The sequence below is a fragment of the Setaria viridis genome, chromosome 3 (assembly GCF_005286985.2).
Source record: "Setaria viridis chromosome 3, Setaria_viridis_v4.0, whole genome shotgun sequence".
In the NCBI taxonomy this organism is placed as follows: Eukaryota; Viridiplantae; Streptophyta; class Magnoliopsida; order Poales; family Poaceae; genus Setaria; species Setaria viridis.
This window is the reverse complement of record NC_048265.2, coordinates 2,017,002-2,034,142: the sequence shown is the minus strand read 5'-3', so window position 1 is coordinate 2,034,142 and position 17,141 is coordinate 2,017,002. Positions and strand designations below refer to the sequence as shown.

Genomic DNA, 17,141 nt, shown 5'->3' with positions numbered 1-17,141 from the left:
TACCCAGTCTCAGTAGCAAGGGCTGCAAATCACATCCAAGATTCAACCTCCAGACCATTCACATCAACTAGTATCATCAGATGCCATGTTCAGCATATCACCCATCGAACAAATATAGCCAAACATCTTAGCAATTATATAGAGGATTGATCAAATTCTGGCCAAAACAATTTCATTTCCTAATTGAAACTACCTCAAATTTTTATATGTTCTATTGTACTTTTTCCCTGTCGACCTCATACGAGCAATCTATGGACTCAAAAGGCCACTAACCACTCATATAATTTGTCCGTTTCTTCTTTATGAGATTGAATTTGTCCGGATCCTGCAATTTAAAAAGGTACCTCCTGTTACTATTGCATCAACAGGGATTCTGCTCTGTGCCTGAGAGTTAGGTGATCATACTGAACCAGGAAGTTGCAGCTTCAATACACCGGACATCACTTGGGTTGTTCATTTGTTGCTCATTGCTCTCATTACATTTTTATTATTCTCAGGTAGAATGATACGTGAAGCTTGTCACTGAGTTTCATACATTTGTTGTGTGAAACGCATAGCTAATCAAAAACAGTCTCAGAATGCTCACTGAAACATGCTAAAACCTATGCATAACTGGGATAACTACACAACATCTATATCCAACACCAACCCAAACAAGTGACTCTAGCTTTAGTTCATCTTTCAGGATGACCTTATTTACCAGTAACTCATACAAATAAGATGCATCTATTAACAGATCACCATTACACAATTGAAATACCATGTTGCAGTGCACATCTCAAATAATTGAATTCCTAAACCTAACCACGCCGTGCCACCAAAAAGGTGCCATAAACTATAAGACAGTAGATACATGTAAGCAATACTTGTAAGAGGCTAAAAGCTATGGAAATTTGGTTAGCCTAGGAGAAGAATTATTGAACAGATGTAATCTCACAACAGGGGTAAAATTAGCGTCTTGGACGACTAAGAAAACAAATACAATTTGATGTTATTAGAATGACAGCATATGGGTACCATAAGAAACAATGCATAAATCAATAGAGTGGAGAAACCTCATCTCAGAATCTCAGATCCAACTGAACTCTAGATTAAGTCAATTCCCCACTATCCATTGAAATTGTACCAACTACTAGCAAAGAATTGCATGTCTTTTTTCATTTCAGGTACGGAATCATTTACAAGAAACTCATTGCTAACAGACTAACAAAATGGGAATGGAACAAGCAGACCTCCATTTGTGGCCAAATGGCAACATCATGTATGCTGTAATCCAGAACTGACAGATGGTATAACTGCTGTAGTAAAGAGTCTTCAGCAGCATGATTTGCAAAGATCGGTTGCTCAAGCCCACTACTTGTAGTGTCTCGAGGAAGTATTTTTCATCTCAGCACTTCAAAACATCTGACATCCATGATTCAATAGGACGTCACACAGGCATCTTGATGTTGAACCCCAGAAGCATTTGATCTCAAACTCATCACAATGCAGTTCATATTGCAAGACTCAATAGATTGATGTATCAAACCTTGGCTCGTAAAAGCAGACCTGGCTATTGCAGAGCTGGCTAGCACAACCAGCAATCCATGACCAAGACTTCTTATCAACATCATACAGAAGACCTTTGCCCTGGTTCCACGATGTGAAACAGATCAAATTGTCCTGCCCAAAGCACTCGAACCTCTCAGCCGACAACCTCAGCAGAGCCCTGAAGTACCTAGGCGGCATTCTGCTAATCTCCACCCAAACTGTTCTGCCATGATCCAGCTCCCAGATCCTCATACTCTGCAGGGTGCTGTACAGCCCAATTCGCCCAACTAAGAACAACCTTGTGCGAGCTCCAGCCACAAGATAACCATCCAGCAGGGAACGTGGGAACTTGGCAGGTATATGCTCCCAACGCCCTGCATCCACTCTATACATCATCAGCCCCAGCGGCGAGAGCGTCTCCAGGTACAATCTGGAGTCACAGAATGCCATTTTCGATGAGCACAGATTCGCCGCGGGCATCATCTGGTGCACCGACCATTTATTCTCATTGGAGTCATAGACCTCAGTGGGGAGCGCCTTGTCCCCATACACATCACTAGCGGCGATTACCTTGAACGAGCGGCGGCTCTTGTCAACCGTGAGCACCAGCTGCCGCTGCTGGTTGTAATGCATGTCCGGGAGCAGCCGCCAGGCCTGCGTGAGCGGGTTGCAGACGACGGTGCGGAAAGTGGTGCCGTCGAAGCCGGAGAAGCAGACGAGCCCTCCCGAGGATCCGACGAGCCAGAGGTCCCAGGGCGGGAGGAAGCCGAAGGGGAGCTTGTAGCGGGCGTGCAGGGGGATGCTGAGCACGCTGCAGTGCGGCGGGGAGTGGGCGCCGCCGCCGCCACCCCTGGAGAAGGTGAGGAGGCAGGGCCCGTGGGAGGGCACCGCGGCGTGCGCGGCGAGGAAGGCCGGGTCGCGGAGGATGGCCTCCCAGCGGCGGGAGACGGGGCGGAGGCGGAAGAGGAGGAAGGGCGGCACGCGGGCGAGCACCTCGAGGAGCAGGTCGTCGGGGAGCCCCGCCCAGACGCTGGCGTCCATCGGCACGTCCGCGTGGTGGTGGTGGAGGAGGAGCGCGGCCGCGGGCGCGGCGGCGGCGGCGGAGGAGGAGGCCTTGCCCTTGGGGAACGCCGGCGGCGCCGCGGTGTCCTCGTCGAGCCCCCGCGGCTTGGTGCTACGGATCGTCTTGGGCGGCCGCGACGGGCTCGTGGGCCGCGCCGCGCGCGCGGGCACCGCCACCGCCGCGTCCATCACGGGCGACAGGGGCGCGAGATCGGGGGAGCGGATTCGGGGGGAAATCTGGGGGAGGGGGGATTTCGAAGAGGCAGCGGCGCCTGAGCTGCTCGCTGCTCAATTTTTTTGGTCTTTTATCTCTCTCTCGCCCTCCCGCTGGCGGACGCTCCTCTTTTTGGACGGAGTCGGCGCCCACTCGGAGGAGCGTGGAGCGGAATGGGGAGGACGGCCGGCGCAGGGTCAAACGAGGGTTGGAGAGGGCCGACTCGGTTGCATTTCGGGTGTGGCTGGTTTGTTCGGCGTGGGAAGAAACGGGTGCGGCCGCACGCCCGCACGGGCACGGCTGGTAGCTGGTGGCACCGCCGGTTGTGTCCGCTGGATTAGGCAGCACCGGCTGACATTTCGTTTAACGGGCTAAAAAAAATTATCGACCAGTCCGTTTCGCAACTCCTCCTCCCACCCCAAATTACTATACCTAAAAATCAAAATATATAGTATTTTGAAACGGAGGAAGTCGTTGGGAGATCGATGCACAATCGCACATAAATAATGTATCTACCAGCAAATTAATTACTATAAATTCACATTCCAAGAGGAGTGCAACCTTGTAGGTTAAATTATCAAAACTTAAAAGGATAGCAACTATACGAATTGCAGTGTCATGTTGCCACTAATTAAAAATGTGAAGTTTTACCTACACTTGTTCTCTGTAAGATATTCCTTAGAAAAGATCTTAATCAATCAAGTTATTACGGTAGACTCTATGCAATCCAATTCAAATTCTAGATTCAATACACATTTTCATTGTATTATTTTTTCGGTTGTAGGATATGATTTAGACAAATCTGGTTATTTAGCCTCTCGAATGTGCTAGCTGGGACAAACTATGTGTGTGCGACTTTATAAAGATCAAAGTGCATGTGTATACGAGTATATGTTTTCTACGCTTGTACTTTATTGTGAAAAAAGTAAAATCAATGACCCAAATTTGACAGGCATTTGAACTTCTAAGACGTTGCGTTGGGAATTCTCGTCATAAACACGGCTGCTGGATGAATCGGAACCCAACAATCGTTATCGCTTCCTCGTACATCTCCCAGCTTCTCCCCTCGCCGGCTTGCCGGGCTCGCCGCGGCCGCTGCCCATACACATCCCAGACGCCATCCGCGCGGAGGGGAAGAGGACTCCACCCCTGAAACCGCCCCCATGGCGTGGGGCGTGCACCCGCGGCCGCCGTCGTCTAAGGTGCAGGCCCTCTACGAGCTCTGCAAGCGCACCTTCCCTTCCTCTTCCCCCGCCGGCGCTTCGCCCTCTCCCCCGCCCGCCGACGCCGTCCGCAGCATCTCCTCGCTCATGGGTAAAGGCGTCTCGCTCCTCCCCGCAACTAATTTCGACCCGTTCCCCTTCCTACCTATGCTGTGGGCGTGCTGCAATTCTCTAATGGACTGGCTTAGGCTTTGCGCAATTTTTTTTATCTCTTCCATTATGCTCCTCTAATAAGATTGAAATAGCATTGTCACCTGCTTTATCTTATAATGGAATGGCGTGTCATGTTCAGACACCATCACTCCTGCGGATGTTGGACTCAGAGATGATAGTGTTGAGGACGACAGAGGGCATGGATTTTTTGAGTCCAACTTCCTCAAGGGTTCAGCAAGGGTGGCTCGATGGGCGCAGCCAATCACCTACCTTCATATCTACGAATGCGACGCTTTCTCTGTGAGTTGAGTTGTTAATCTCAACCCAATTATTTTGTCACCAGAACTGTGCTAACTGCAACCACTATTGCAGAGTCGTGAACTTAAATTCCCTGATTTGTTGCATAACCCCACTTGATTACTGTAGGCTAACAACAACATTAGCAAGTAATATTTCTTATGAACTCATCAGGTTTTCCCTGGTGCATGTTTCAGTTTTGCTTGACTGCAGTTCTCTTTTACCAGAACTACAATGCAAATGCTACTTATAGCTTGTAGTGGTTATTTAACCCATATACTTTATTTCTTATTTGTTTTGCAGATCGGAATATTCTGCTTACCAACTTCAGCTGTCATCCCTCTTCATGATCATCCAGGAATGACTGTATTGAGCAAAATCCTTTATGGTTCCATGCATGTGAAATCATATGATTGGATAGAACCTACTGTCATAGCAAGTACCCAGCCAGGTTATTGTCCTGCTTCCCCTGTTTATTCATTATGAGTTATGAATAATCCAGTGCAGAACTCTTGTATGGAAAATATAATTGGTCACTGAATGATTGTTCTGGTCCTGATATACAGCAAGACTGGCCAAGTTACATACTGATGATGTTCGGACTGCCCCGTGTCCAACGTCTGTTTTGTATCCCCAAAGTGGTGGGAACATGCACTGCTTCACTTCAGTGTCTTCATGTGCTGTTCTTGATGTCCTTGCTCCACCGTATTCCGAAGATGTTGGTCGCTTTTGCACATATTTTCATGATTATCCATTTTCTAGCCTCTGTAAGTGAAACTCCTCACTTCCATCACATTGTATGCTTGTTCTTATGAAAGTTTCATTGCTATGGGTTTTTGCTGGATTGGAGCATAGAGTGTAAAGTTGTTAACAACAGATTGAAGACCAGGGTCTTGGCATCAGACTGCCTTATTGAGATGGTGGTGTGTGTGCCTATGGTTGGTGTATGTGTAAACGGAGAGTCCCTAAAATCTATAACTAATAGGTAGAATCCAAATCTGTTTAAGGGTCTATTCTCTTAGCTTTCTATCTCTAATTTAACTAACTCAGCGAGCAAAGCAATATTATTGCCTTGTGCAAGGATTTGGTTGGTGCTGATTGCTGCTGTTTCTGTGGGCACCCGTCACAGTGCTGGACCCAGAAGACATTCAGTCTATTTATTTGGTGGAAGCGGCATTAAAATCATCTTAGAGATTTGTATCTTTTTCAAAAACAAATTTCCACAGGAATCTGCTTTACAAGAATGTAGAAACCATGATTCGTGAGGACAATGAGTTATTTGTTCTTCTCATTCCCAATTGATCTGTATGAAATGATTGAATAGGATTTTTGGTTGATTGATTTAGTCTTACTCTTGCCCATGATACTATTGGTGTAGGTACAAAATTGCTCTTGGTTTGCTAGAATGTGACATGCATATAATAAGTAGAAGTAAGGCTGGCTAGAAGCCTAAAACTAGTATAACTCACTTGAAACTGGATAATGGAGGCAGTAAACACCATCAGCCTACCATGACTTTGGAGCATTTCTAAAGTCCTGTAGTCCTGTAGGCTACAGTGCAATGAAACATGGTAAAACAGCTCTCACATTCTGTAGAGGCAAATACAGCATCCATTTTCAGAAATGGCCCTCATTGCATATGACAGCCTAGGAGGTAGACAGATCTGCAGGACCACCTATTGCCTTCTGATGCAACTCGAATGATTCCCAGTGGTGACAGGTCTGCCCTCCTGCCAAGCATGATACCTGCCACCGTGAGTAGTGTATTTGATCTGTTGCCTCAGGTTGGTTACAGATCATGATTTATCATGTTGCTTTTAATAGCAGTGTGAAGTACATAGATATTAGTATTTCCCTGGTGTTTTAGGTACTTCATCAGATAGATGTTGTCCTTTGTTTTGTCTGTTTGTTTCGGATTCAGGAAAAACATCATGGAGATGCTGTTGTAGTTTTCTGGACATCTTGTCATTCTTGTTAGCTGGAGCAGTGTTTTCTCCACGGCATGTTTGGTTTTCTCATGGTAATTTAATGATCCAACAGCAGCAGCTGGAGACATAAAGGTAGTTGGTAACCCAGATAACTATGCATGGCTGGAGACCATAAACACTCCAGTGAATATTTACATGCGCACTGGCATGTATACCGGTCCAACAGTACAGGTATAGGCAAGCTTTTACACAGCAACTGCCAAAGAAGGCAATGAATAGAATTCCTGATGAACTTAACTTTTCACTCTTTCTAGGAACTTCAAACATAAGAAATCCAAGATGATTCGGAGCATCAAGGAGCACCTGGTTGCCACTTCCCGCAGATAGTACAGTTGTAATGTAGCACTTGAATGTCCTAGTTTTGTGCTTAGCTTTCCCCTTTGTTGGATAAGCTGCTGTGCTTCGTTGAAGAGATAAGTTTTCACAGTAAACTTCTCCTGGTCAGTTTAGTAGAGGGATTCGGTTTCAGTGTCCAGAGCATCTGAGCAGAGTTTGTAACTTACTCATGTTGTGCAACGCTGGTATGATTTTCAATGCAAAATTTTGCTACTGGTGTTGCTACATTGCTGCAATGCCTTGTGACCTGGGTGTGTGGTACGTGCACGGCCGTGGCGTGTACACAAGCTATCGGATTTTGGAGGACTAACACTTGTGCCAAGCGCCCAAGTGATGCTGCGGGCGATGATGCAAGAGGCATTCAAATCGTAGAATCTGTCTCAAGGAAGTTTATCTTGGGACATGAAAATGTCAATACGAACTTCTTTTGCCACAATGCACTGGAAGCTGTACATGCAAAATGATACATGAAAAATGTCAATACGAACTACTTTGCTACAATGCACTGGTCACTGGAAGCTGTACATGCAAATGATACTTCCTTGGTATGAGATGTTAACACTATTGGCCTGGCGTCACAGCCTTATTACACAGAAGATGTTCAAAACCACTGGCTTCTTTCGTTCTAATTTGATCCAGCAAGCACCATGCCCGCCACAAGTCACCGAGCGCGCCAGGCTCTAGCTCATCACGATCACCCAAGGCACGCCACTGTTTCTAGGCTCTAGTTCATCACGATCCACTGCGGCACCGCTACCAACCGAAAACACTCACCAAGGCGCCCATGGCCCGCTCGTCGTGATCCTCCTCGCCGCCGTGTGGCGGTGGCGCAGCTCGCCGAGGCGGCCTCCAGCACCTCGAGCTCATCCTCGTCAAGCGGGTCGGCGTCAGCGCCAGGCGCCTCCTGCCCGACCGACGGACCCAGCTCTGCTGACGCGTAAGAGACGAAGGCGCGAATTGGGGGTTCGAGGAGCGGCGGTGGATGGTTGGACTTGGACCTAGATTTCTCTGGACCTGGACGAAGACGACCGACAAAGACCGCCGCGCCGCCGGCGCCGCCCGATCGCCGAAGACCCGACAGGACGGGGAGGAAGAGGATATTTTTCAAAATACCCGGGATCCAAATTAGGAGTCCTTTTGAAAAATATCTATCCGATATTTTTCAATGTACCCCTATATTGGATCGCGATCAATAGTCGCGATCCAAAATGGGAGTCTTTTTTAAAATGTTGATCCGGTATTTTTCAAAATGCACCCTGGTTTCGCGAATAGACACGGCTGCGCCGGATACCGCCGGCGACGGGGACCCATCGCCGCGACGCCGGCGTTAGCTGCTTCACGCCCAACCGTCGACCGGGAGCCGCCACGAGTTATCCGCGCCGGGGAAGAGATTCCCTTCAATGGCGTGGGGCTTGCCTCCGCGGCCGCCGTTGTCTAAGGTGCAGGCCCTCTACGAGCTCTGCAAGCGCACCTTCCCCTCCCCTTCGGTCGCCGGCGCCTCGCCCTCTTCCCCGCCCGCCGACGCCGTCCGCAGAGTCCCCTCGCTCATGGGTAACGCCTTCCTCCCCGCTATTTGAACGTATTTTCATGACTATCCATTTTCTAGCCTCTGTAAGTGAAACCCCTCACTGTTATCAAATGTTTGTTCTTATGAGAAGCTCATTGCTATGGTTTTTTGCTGGTTGGAGCGTAGAGTGTATGAGTTGTGGACAACAGATTGAGGACCAGGGTCTTGGCATCAGACTGGCGTATTGACATGGTGGTGCATGCCTATGGTTGGTGTATATGTAAAGAGAGAGGCTCCCTAAAAAATCTTGAACAAATAGATAGAATCCAAATCTGTTTAAGGGACTATTCTCATATCTTTCTAACTCTAATTTAGCTAACTGAATGGGCAAAACAATTTTATTGCCTCACGCTTGGGTTTGGTTGGCGCTGAGTGCTGACTGCTGCTGTTTCTGTGGGTACCTTGGCATAATGCTGGACCAAGAAAGATGTTCAGTCTATTTATTTGGTGGAAGCAACATTAGAATCATCTTAGATATTTGTATTTTTTTAAAAAAAAATATTTCCACCGGAATCTGCTTTATGAGAAGGTGGGAACCACGATTCATTAGGATAATGAGATATTTGTTCTGTTCATTCCAATTGATTTGTCTGAAATGATTGAATAGGATTTCTAATTGATTGATTTGGTCTTACTCATGCGCATGATACTATTGGTGTAGGTACTTACTCTTGGTTTGATATAGTTAGGCTTGCACCTAATCTATAGAAGTAAGGTCATACATACGGTTCAATGGCTAGGTAGAAGCTAAAACTAGTATAATTCACTTGAAACCGGAGAATGGCGGCAGCAAACGCCAGCAGCCTACCATGGCGCATTCATAAAGTCCTTTAGGCTGCATTGCAATGAAACATGGCAAAACAACTCTGAATTTCTTTAGAAACAAATACAGTAGTTTACCATTTTCAGAAATAGCCCTCATTGCATATGACAGCCTTGGAGGTAGATAGATCTGCAGGACCACCTATTTCTCTCTGATGCAATGTAGGATTCCCATTGGTGAGCGATCTACCCCTATGCCAAGCATGGCATACCTACCATCGTGTGAAGTGTATTTTTTCTGTTGCCTCAGGTTGGTGACAGGTCAGGATTTATCCTATTTCCTTTATTAGTATTTCCACTGGTGTTTTAGGTACTTTAGATAGATGTTGTCTTTTGTTTTGCCTGTTTAATCCAAATTGGAGAAAACCGTGTTCACGGAGATCTTGTATTAGTGTTCTGGACATTTTGTGATTGTCGTTAGCTGCAGTAGTATTTTGATAACAGTATGTTTGGTTTTCTCATGGTCATTTGATGTTCCAAGTTCCAACAGCAGCAGCTGGACACACAAAGGTGTAGATGGTAACCCACTAAACCCAGATAATTATGCATGGCTGGCACTTAATATAATATATGCAGCCGCGTGTTCGCGGAAATAAAATGCATGGCTGGAGACCATAAACACTCCAGTGAATATTTACATGCGTCCTGGGATGTATACCGGTCCAACTGTACAGGCAAAACCAAACTTTTACATAGCAGTTGCCAAAGAAGGTGATTGAACACAATTCCTGATTAAATTAACTTTTTGTTCTTTCTAGGAACTTCAGGCATAAGGAATCCAAGATGGTTCAGTGGCCAGAGCAGCCGAGCAGAGCTTGTAGCTTACTTATGTTGTGCAACGATGGTATGATTTTCAATGCAAAATTTTGTTACTGGTGTTGCTACACTGCTCTCTGAATTTACTGGAACTGCAACGTCTTGTGAACTGGGTATGTGGTACGTGCACGAGCCACCGGAATTTGGAGGAGCAATACTTCTGCCAAGCGCTTAAGTGAGTCTGTGTGCGAAATCTAAGAGGCATGGTGATCATGCAAGAGGCATTCTGAGTCGCAAGCATCTTTTGGTCTCAAGCAAGTTTATCTTGGGACATGAAAATGCCAATACTTCCTTTTCAAAAAAAAAATGCCAATACTAACTACTTTGCTACAATGCAGTGGAAGCTGTACATGCAAATGATACTTGCTTAGATATGAGATGTTAAAATTATGTGGTTTGTTACACGAAAAACAAACACGTATTCACCAAAAAGAACTAAAAGAGGCATTCAAATTAGGTATAATAGCCCGCGAATGCAAGAAGGAATAATTCTTCCTCCTGTCACCGAGTGCTTGTCTCCCGAGTCCCGAAGGAAGAATGCTTGGTGCTCGGCCGGCCGGGTCGATGCGGCTAAAAATGGCGAGGCCCTCATTGGGCAAGCGCCGCGACTCGTCGTGGCTCTTGCTCTCGCGCTCGTCGTGATCCTCCTCGCCGCTGTGTGGCGGTGGCGCCGCTCGCCGAGGCGGCCTCCAGCACCTCGAGCTCCTCCTCGTCGAGCTCGGAGGCGCCAAGCGGGTCAGCAGCAGCGCCCGGCCCGTCCGGCGTCCGATGCTTCCGCGGACTCGCCGAGCGCGTCCAGCCCGTCCGACGGACCCAGCTCTGCTGACGCGAAGGCGCGAATTGGAGGGTTCAAATGATCCAGCTGGTGCTGGGCTCGAGGATCGGCGGTGGATGGTTGGACTTGGACTGGATGAAGACGGCCGGCGAAGGCCACCACGCCGCCCGATCGCCGGAGGTGGGGGAGAACGAGCTGGGGTTACCATTACCCATGAAGTGGTTGTTTTCAATATACCTCCTGATTTGGATCGCGATCCAAATTAGGGGTTCTTTTAAAAATATCTATCCGGTATTTTGCAATTTCACCCCTAAATTGTATCGCGATCCAAACCAGGAGCCCATTTGTAAAATATAGATCCGGATCAGGGGGACGTTTCCACGCGGCTGCGGCCGGAAACCGCAGACGACAGGGACCCCATCGCCGCGCCAGGCGCCACCACTATCCTTGGCGCAGGCGTTTGACTCGCAAGCCTCGCAGGTTGAGGAATTTCCCAACCGTCGGCCGGCAGCCGCCACGAGTTCGACGCACCCGTGGACGGCGACGGCAGCGAGAAGGGTATGGGAGGCGAGCAGTGAGCCTGCCTGCCTGCTCACAACCATGGCCTTGGCCTGGCCTACGTCGACGACATGCGACACAGCTCTGATGCCCCAAGGGAAGGAGAAAGCTACTGGCTATTTGTCCATGCAAACTAAGGAAATGCCTCACTGAGTGACTTCAGAACCTGCAGGGCAAATCAGAGTGATGCAGAGCGTGACATTGTTTTCTGAAACTGACGGCAAATCGATTTGGTTTCGGTCCCAGATCATGTAAATTAAGCAAACTGGATCATGTAGCCATGTTTTGGTTTTCAGTTCATTGAAGCTGGGAGGGGACCTTCCTCTGCTTCAGGAAGAAAATGGAAAAGCAAGCAGCAAGCTGCATCTCCCGATCCCGATAGATAAGCAGAGTTCAGATCTGTGGTGTTATATCGGAATGGAAATCACTTGGTCGAGGAGGCAGGCATAACAAAAAGTCATGCGCATCTAACTGAAATTCATCAAGCAAACACTGCAGAAATGCAGGAGCTACTTCTTTTTTACCCTCCTATATGGGCTTTCAAAATGCCTGGTGAATTTTCCAGTAATAGTCGAGAGAAAGGAAGCTCGCCACGCCACATGTCGCATCCACCGGCCGGTTCCTAAAAACGGCCGGGTTCTCATTGGGCAAGCACCGCGACGTGCCGAGCCCAAGACATGCCAACGCAACGCGATTCCAACGCTACGCCCAAAAATAGCCACCAGTCTCGCGTATAAAGCCACCAGAATCGCCACGCCAAGAACACAGAACGCAGTGACCATCAGCACCGAAACACAAGCTGCATACGAGTTCACAAAGCGCGCAAGCCTAAACACCAAGACTCCTTCCATGGCCCGTGCTCTCGCGCTCGTCGTGATCCTCCTCGCCGCCGTGGCGGTGGCACCCTTCGCCGTTGCCGAGGGCGCCAGCACCTCGAGCTCGGAGGCGCCAAGCGGGTCGGCGTCAGCGCCCAGCCCAGCCGATGCTCCCGCGGACGCACCAAGCGCCTCCAGCCCGGCGGACGGTCCCAGCACTGCTGATGCCTAAGAGGCGAAGGAGCCAAATTGATGCTTGAAATGATCTGTCAGACCGTCACAACAATAATAAAGTTGTCTTCTGTTCCTCCTAATCTGTGGAACAATGATCAAATACGTATAGAATAGATATCAAATTCTTAAAGCAACTAGAGCATATTTTGTCCTTCCGCGTTCTGATAGATAATGTTGTCAATGTACTTTGCAGAAGAAAATGTTATCAATGCCACTAGAGCATTTTCTTTTTTGTCCACATTTTATTTCACATTTTTCATATAGAACTTCTCAATTGAAACTTTGAAGTCTTCATTGCTACTCATTTCGTCAGATTTTCACATTCCCATTTCCCAATCTAGAATATCTGAACTAAGGTGTTAAAGCAATGATCTTGTATTCTTCCCATTGTTGACTGGGCATGTTTATCACAAACTAATCAGATAGTGCAGCTACTACATACCCAAACAAAAACAGCACACTAACTTGCAATCCAGAAGGGTCAGGGAGGGTGCTGAGCCTCCAACTTCTTGACGATGGCATTGGTCACAGACCAGTTGAACCCTCGGTACTGAAGCCATCTCACAATGCGCCCACGGCGATTCTCCAGAGTCAAGCTTTGCCCACGCTGCCACTGTTTTAATGCCTGAGCAAACAGATGATCCATGGAAGCTTCCGATATGCCATATGTTGCCTCTTTCCCATGGCCATCACCATCCTGGAACACACTTCTTGTTGCCTGGTCTACTTCTGCCTCTGGCACACCCTTTTGGCGAAGTGCCTAATTTGAGAGCGGGTGTTGTCAAATTACAAAATAGTTTATATATGTATTTCATGAGACAGACACAAAGCATAAAATTAAATAACATTAAGATAGTGTTTGGTTCGGGCTAAGGTAACGTAAACGCAAAGGGAATCAGATTACAGTGTATTTAGTGGCGGAATCGGTGATTACCCTCTTAGTTTGGTTGCATTCTGGTAATGTAATCAGATTACAGTGTGGGTGTTGTATCCGATTACAGTGGGGGAGGAGGGGTAACAAGCTTGTATATATATTATTTAGGTAAGGGATTAGATTACAGTGTAAATTGATTACAAACCACCGCAACCGATTCGTTACCTTCAGTAATCAGATTACGTTACATTTGAGCCAACCAAACACCACCTAAGAGTGAAAACAGGCATCACAAATTTCCTTTTAGAAGGCATGAGAATATAAACTTCATTTGCAAAGTAGCTTTTCTTTCACCTCACTGAACTTTTAGGTACGGAAATTATTCTGTATCTTACCCGAGGAATATATGGTGATAGCCCAAGGGAATTCACTACTAATAGATCATGGAAAAAAAGATATAGATTTATGCCAGGTATATACATGTATTAACTCATAGCAAATAGCTTCAGTAATAAAATAGGGCTACAAGTGTCGATTATTTATTTAGAACAACAGGAAGAGAGGTCAGAAAAAAATACTAGCCTGTTTTATTCGCCTTGGACCCCATGTTGATGACATCCACCGGGATCGCGAAAATGATTCCGCATAAAAACCATCATTCAGCAAACCCCTTCAGAAGTAAAAGTATATAATATGACCATAGGTGCAGCAAAGAGATGCATGTTTCTTAGAATGAGTATTATTGCTTACCCCCTTGCTATATCAGCCAAAGTATTGGTTAGAGCTAACATTTAAGTTCTGGAATAAAACGTATGAAGGTCCTTTACCAGATTTGGGGTTTCTCCATCCAGAACCAGAAGTAACTGGATTGTTGGTTGCAGTCCAGATCTAGGATTCACGCTATGCGGTTTGTAAAGATGGATAAAGATTGTGCCGCCACAACTATTGGTCATTTGGTCAAAGTGAAGAGTCGTACGTCTACTAGTGTGACTTTAATCCATAGAAAAACAGTCTTACCTTGATTTGAAATCAGCAACCACAGCATCAATTGCATCAACAGGATAATTCTTACTTCGTAGTTTCTTCCTAAGCTCAGAAACTGTGAATCCTCTGACCAAGAGAAACAAGTTATGCTTCATTACTCATTTTCAACAGTGAAACTAAGACTTCAAAGAAAAAGGTAAAATTCAATGACCTAAATACATAGCACAGAAATTTCCATTGACTGCGAAGACATGATATTAGAAATTGGGAAGATCAGCAGAATAACACACTGGTGGCAATGAGAAAACAATTCATTTAGTTCAAAATGGTACCGAAATCATCAAGCCCAATTTTACATGTGATTTGGAGATTATTCATTTAGACTTGGTGAACAATTCATACTGCAGATTAAAATAACACAAAAAGTTTAGTGCAGCATGTTGCTATCGAGCAGCGTTTCAGGGAGATTTCTTGAACATCTCTAGGAGGACAATTGGTAGACATCATCTACCAGGTCTCACCTGGCAGCAAGCAATTCAATTGCAGCCTTCCCCACATCTCGCACCACGCTTTCACTAATTCCGCACATCACGTCATCAGTCGCCTCCTCTTCCAAAGAAGGCTGCGCAAACTCATTGGCAAAGTTCTTTCCAATGGGATCCAGGGTTGTGCCATTCCCATCCTTGCAATGACTGAGCTGTTCGTCCGGACTCCGCATAGCCTTATCCATCGCTGAACCAAACAAGTAAGGTTACATCCACGCGGTCTAGAGGCGAGAGCACGACTATTCAAAATCACTTCTGTAGCTCCATCAAAGTCTCACCTGCATTCCCCTCTTCGAAAGACCCTTGCCGGCAGCTCACGAGACTCCGGCGCGGAACGTCGCGCCGGAAACGAGCCGTCCCCTTTGCCCTACAAAAAGAAGGAAACATTTGTGAATTTGGGCTGAGAATTCGATAGGGATTCGGCCGGCGGCGTGGGGATCAGGGTGGAGATCTACTTGAGAGGTACCAGGAGGAGCAGGATTGGGGACGGGACCGCAGGCATAGCTCTAGCCCCGGCCGGAGATGGAGGAGGCGGCGGCTCGCCGCCAGGGCCGACATCCCTAGCGGCTAGTGCCCTGATGCGACCGCGGAGCGTGACAGCGGCACTGCAGCAGTTTAGGTGTTTGATAATGCTACTAGACGCTAAACTTTAGCAGTATCACCTCGAATGTTCGGATACTAATTAGAAGGACTAAATATGAGCTAATTATAAAACTAATTGCAGAATCCCTGGGCCAATTCGCAGGATAAATCTATTAAGCCTAATTAATTCATCATTAGCAAATAGTTACTGTAACACCACATTGTCAAGTTACTGTAGCACCACATTGTTAAATCATGAACTAATTAGACTTAATAGATTCATCTCGCGAAATAGACTCTATTGTACAATTAGTTTTGTAATTAGTCTATGTTTAATACTTCGTATTCAACATTCGATGTGATAGGTGCTGAATTTTAGTGGGTGACACCAAGCACCCCCCTTCGTTCAAGGGCACTGTAGCAGTTTTCGTCCCTTAATTCGCGGTATCAAGCCAGTTTTGCCGTTCCTTGCGTGTACTTGCCAATTCCAAGAAAAATTGATGCCCTACTGCAAAATTTGACTTTTCACTGATATGAAAGATTCCAGAGGAAAAATATAGTTTATAAAAAGAACTTGCAATGCAATTACCCACTATAGAGTTGGTGAAAATCATGGAAAACATGGTAGTCACTTTTTCATCTAGAAATCTATCAGTACTTGTATATTGTTACCGGGGCACAATATGTCAGAGTTTTCTACTGAAAAATAGATGAATCACGACGTACCACCAATTTGGCATATGTATTGGCACTGCACACTTCAACGAATGTAGCATAATAATATTTGATTATTTATGCGTATCGAGTTTGGGCATTCTACCTTTTCAAAAAAAAAAAGTTTGGACATTCTAAGATGATCATTGGGTCTCTAGCCACTGTTGATTGCAAACGCTATACTTTCCCTTTTAAGCATGTTAAAAGTATTTAATTCATGTAGTTAAAAAAGGTTATGCGCAAGTAAAAGGTGTGTTTGATTGCTTTTCTCACTCCACTAGCCCACAGTTTTGGCTGCCCCGCGAGTTTGGTGTACGAAACTTGCCTTTCTTTTTTCAAGAGAAACTGATACTTTTTCACATGCAAATGCCTATTCCAGTACATCACGCTAAAGGTACCGTAAGAAACAAATAGAAATTCATGCGGGTGAGGTGTGACGAATTTTTAGCTACCTCTGAATGCGAACCAAGCACATCAAAACATATCAATACCTGCAAACACATTTTTAATTATTTATATGTGTAACAAATTTGAGCATTTAAGATGATCATTAGTTTACTAGACTCTGCCTATGTACAAACGATATTTCCCCTTTATCTGCATAGCGTGATAAATGCATGTTAAATTATTCTAATCATATATTCAACAAAAATTGTTTATAAGTAACAAGGGTGCGTTTGGTTGATTTTCTCATCCCTTCAACCCACAGATTTGACCGTTTTGTAAGTTTTCTGAACAGAACTTATGTTACTTTTGCGAGGAAACGAATGCTTTGCATTACGCAAATATCAATGCGAGAAGCAACCAACATCTTGAGCAAGTGGGAAGCGACGAACTTTTAGCCACCTCTAAACATGAACCAAACACATCAAGATGTATCTAGAACAAGGATACCTTCAAACGTATATTTAATTATTTATGTGTATCAAATTTGGGCATTTAAGATGACGACTAGGACGTCTAGTCATAGACTCCGCCAATACATGAACAATATATTTTTTCCTTTGATTGTATGGTGTAGTAAATGCATGCTTTATATAGTTAACAAAGGT

At 45.9% G+C, this 17,141-nt stretch overlaps 3 protein-coding genes across 8 annotated transcripts; 1 reads left to right on the top strand and 2 right to left on the bottom strand.

The window, feature by feature from the left end:
- Window positions 1–1,091: 1,091 nt before the first annotated feature.
- Window positions 1,092–2,980, bottom strand: LOC117848174 (F-box/kelch-repeat protein At5g15710). The gene has a single exon (XM_034729505.2). It carries the CDS (start codon window positions 2,779–2,781, stop codon window positions 1,507–1,509), a length of 1,275 nt encoding a protein of 424 aa, XP_034585396.1. The 5' UTR covers window positions 2,782–2,980; the 3' UTR covers window positions 1,092–1,506.
- An 835-nt stretch (window positions 2,981–3,815) lies between these two features.
- Window positions 3,816–7,030, top strand: LOC117848714 (plant cysteine oxidase 3). 2 transcript variants are annotated; one of them, XM_034730236.2, is made up of 6 exons: window positions 3,816–4,120; window positions 4,322–4,482; window positions 4,783–4,930; window positions 5,046–5,246; window positions 6,523–6,638; window positions 6,722–7,030. In XM_034730236.2, the coding sequence occupies exons 1-6, from the start codon at window positions 3,970–3,972 to the stop codon at window positions 6,734–6,736; spliced, it is 792 nt and encodes a 263-aa protein (XP_034586127.1). In that variant the 5' UTR covers window positions 3,816–3,969; the 3' UTR covers window positions 6,737–7,030. The 2 variants fall into 2 exon arrangements, with proteins under 2 accessions (XP_034586127.1, XP_034586126.1); XM_034730235.2 differs by having other exon boundaries at window positions 3,821–4,120; window positions 6,520–6,638.
- A 4,771-nt stretch (window positions 7,031–11,801) lies between these two features.
- LOC117848712 (uncharacterized) lies at window positions 11,802–15,418 on the bottom strand. 5 transcript variants are annotated; one of them, XM_034730231.2, is made up of 7 exons: window positions 15,260–15,418; window positions 15,072–15,160; window positions 14,770–14,980; window positions 14,282–14,374; window positions 13,847–13,934; window positions 12,833–13,150; window positions 11,802–12,471 (listed from the first exon to the last, which is right to left on the bottom strand). In XM_034730231.2, exons 1-6 carry the CDS (start codon window positions 15,349–15,351, stop codon window positions 12,872–12,874), a joined length of 852 nt encoding a protein of 283 aa, XP_034586122.1. In that variant the 5' UTR covers window positions 15,352–15,418; the 3' UTR covers window positions 11,802–12,471; window positions 12,833–12,871. The 5 variants fall into 5 exon arrangements, with proteins under 5 accessions (XP_034586122.1, XP_034586121.1, XP_034586123.1 ...); XM_034730230.2 differs by having other exon boundaries at window positions 11,802–12,422; XM_034730232.2 differs by having other exon boundaries at window positions 11,802–12,384.
- Between the last annotated feature and the right edge of the window lie 1,723 nt (window positions 15,419–17,141).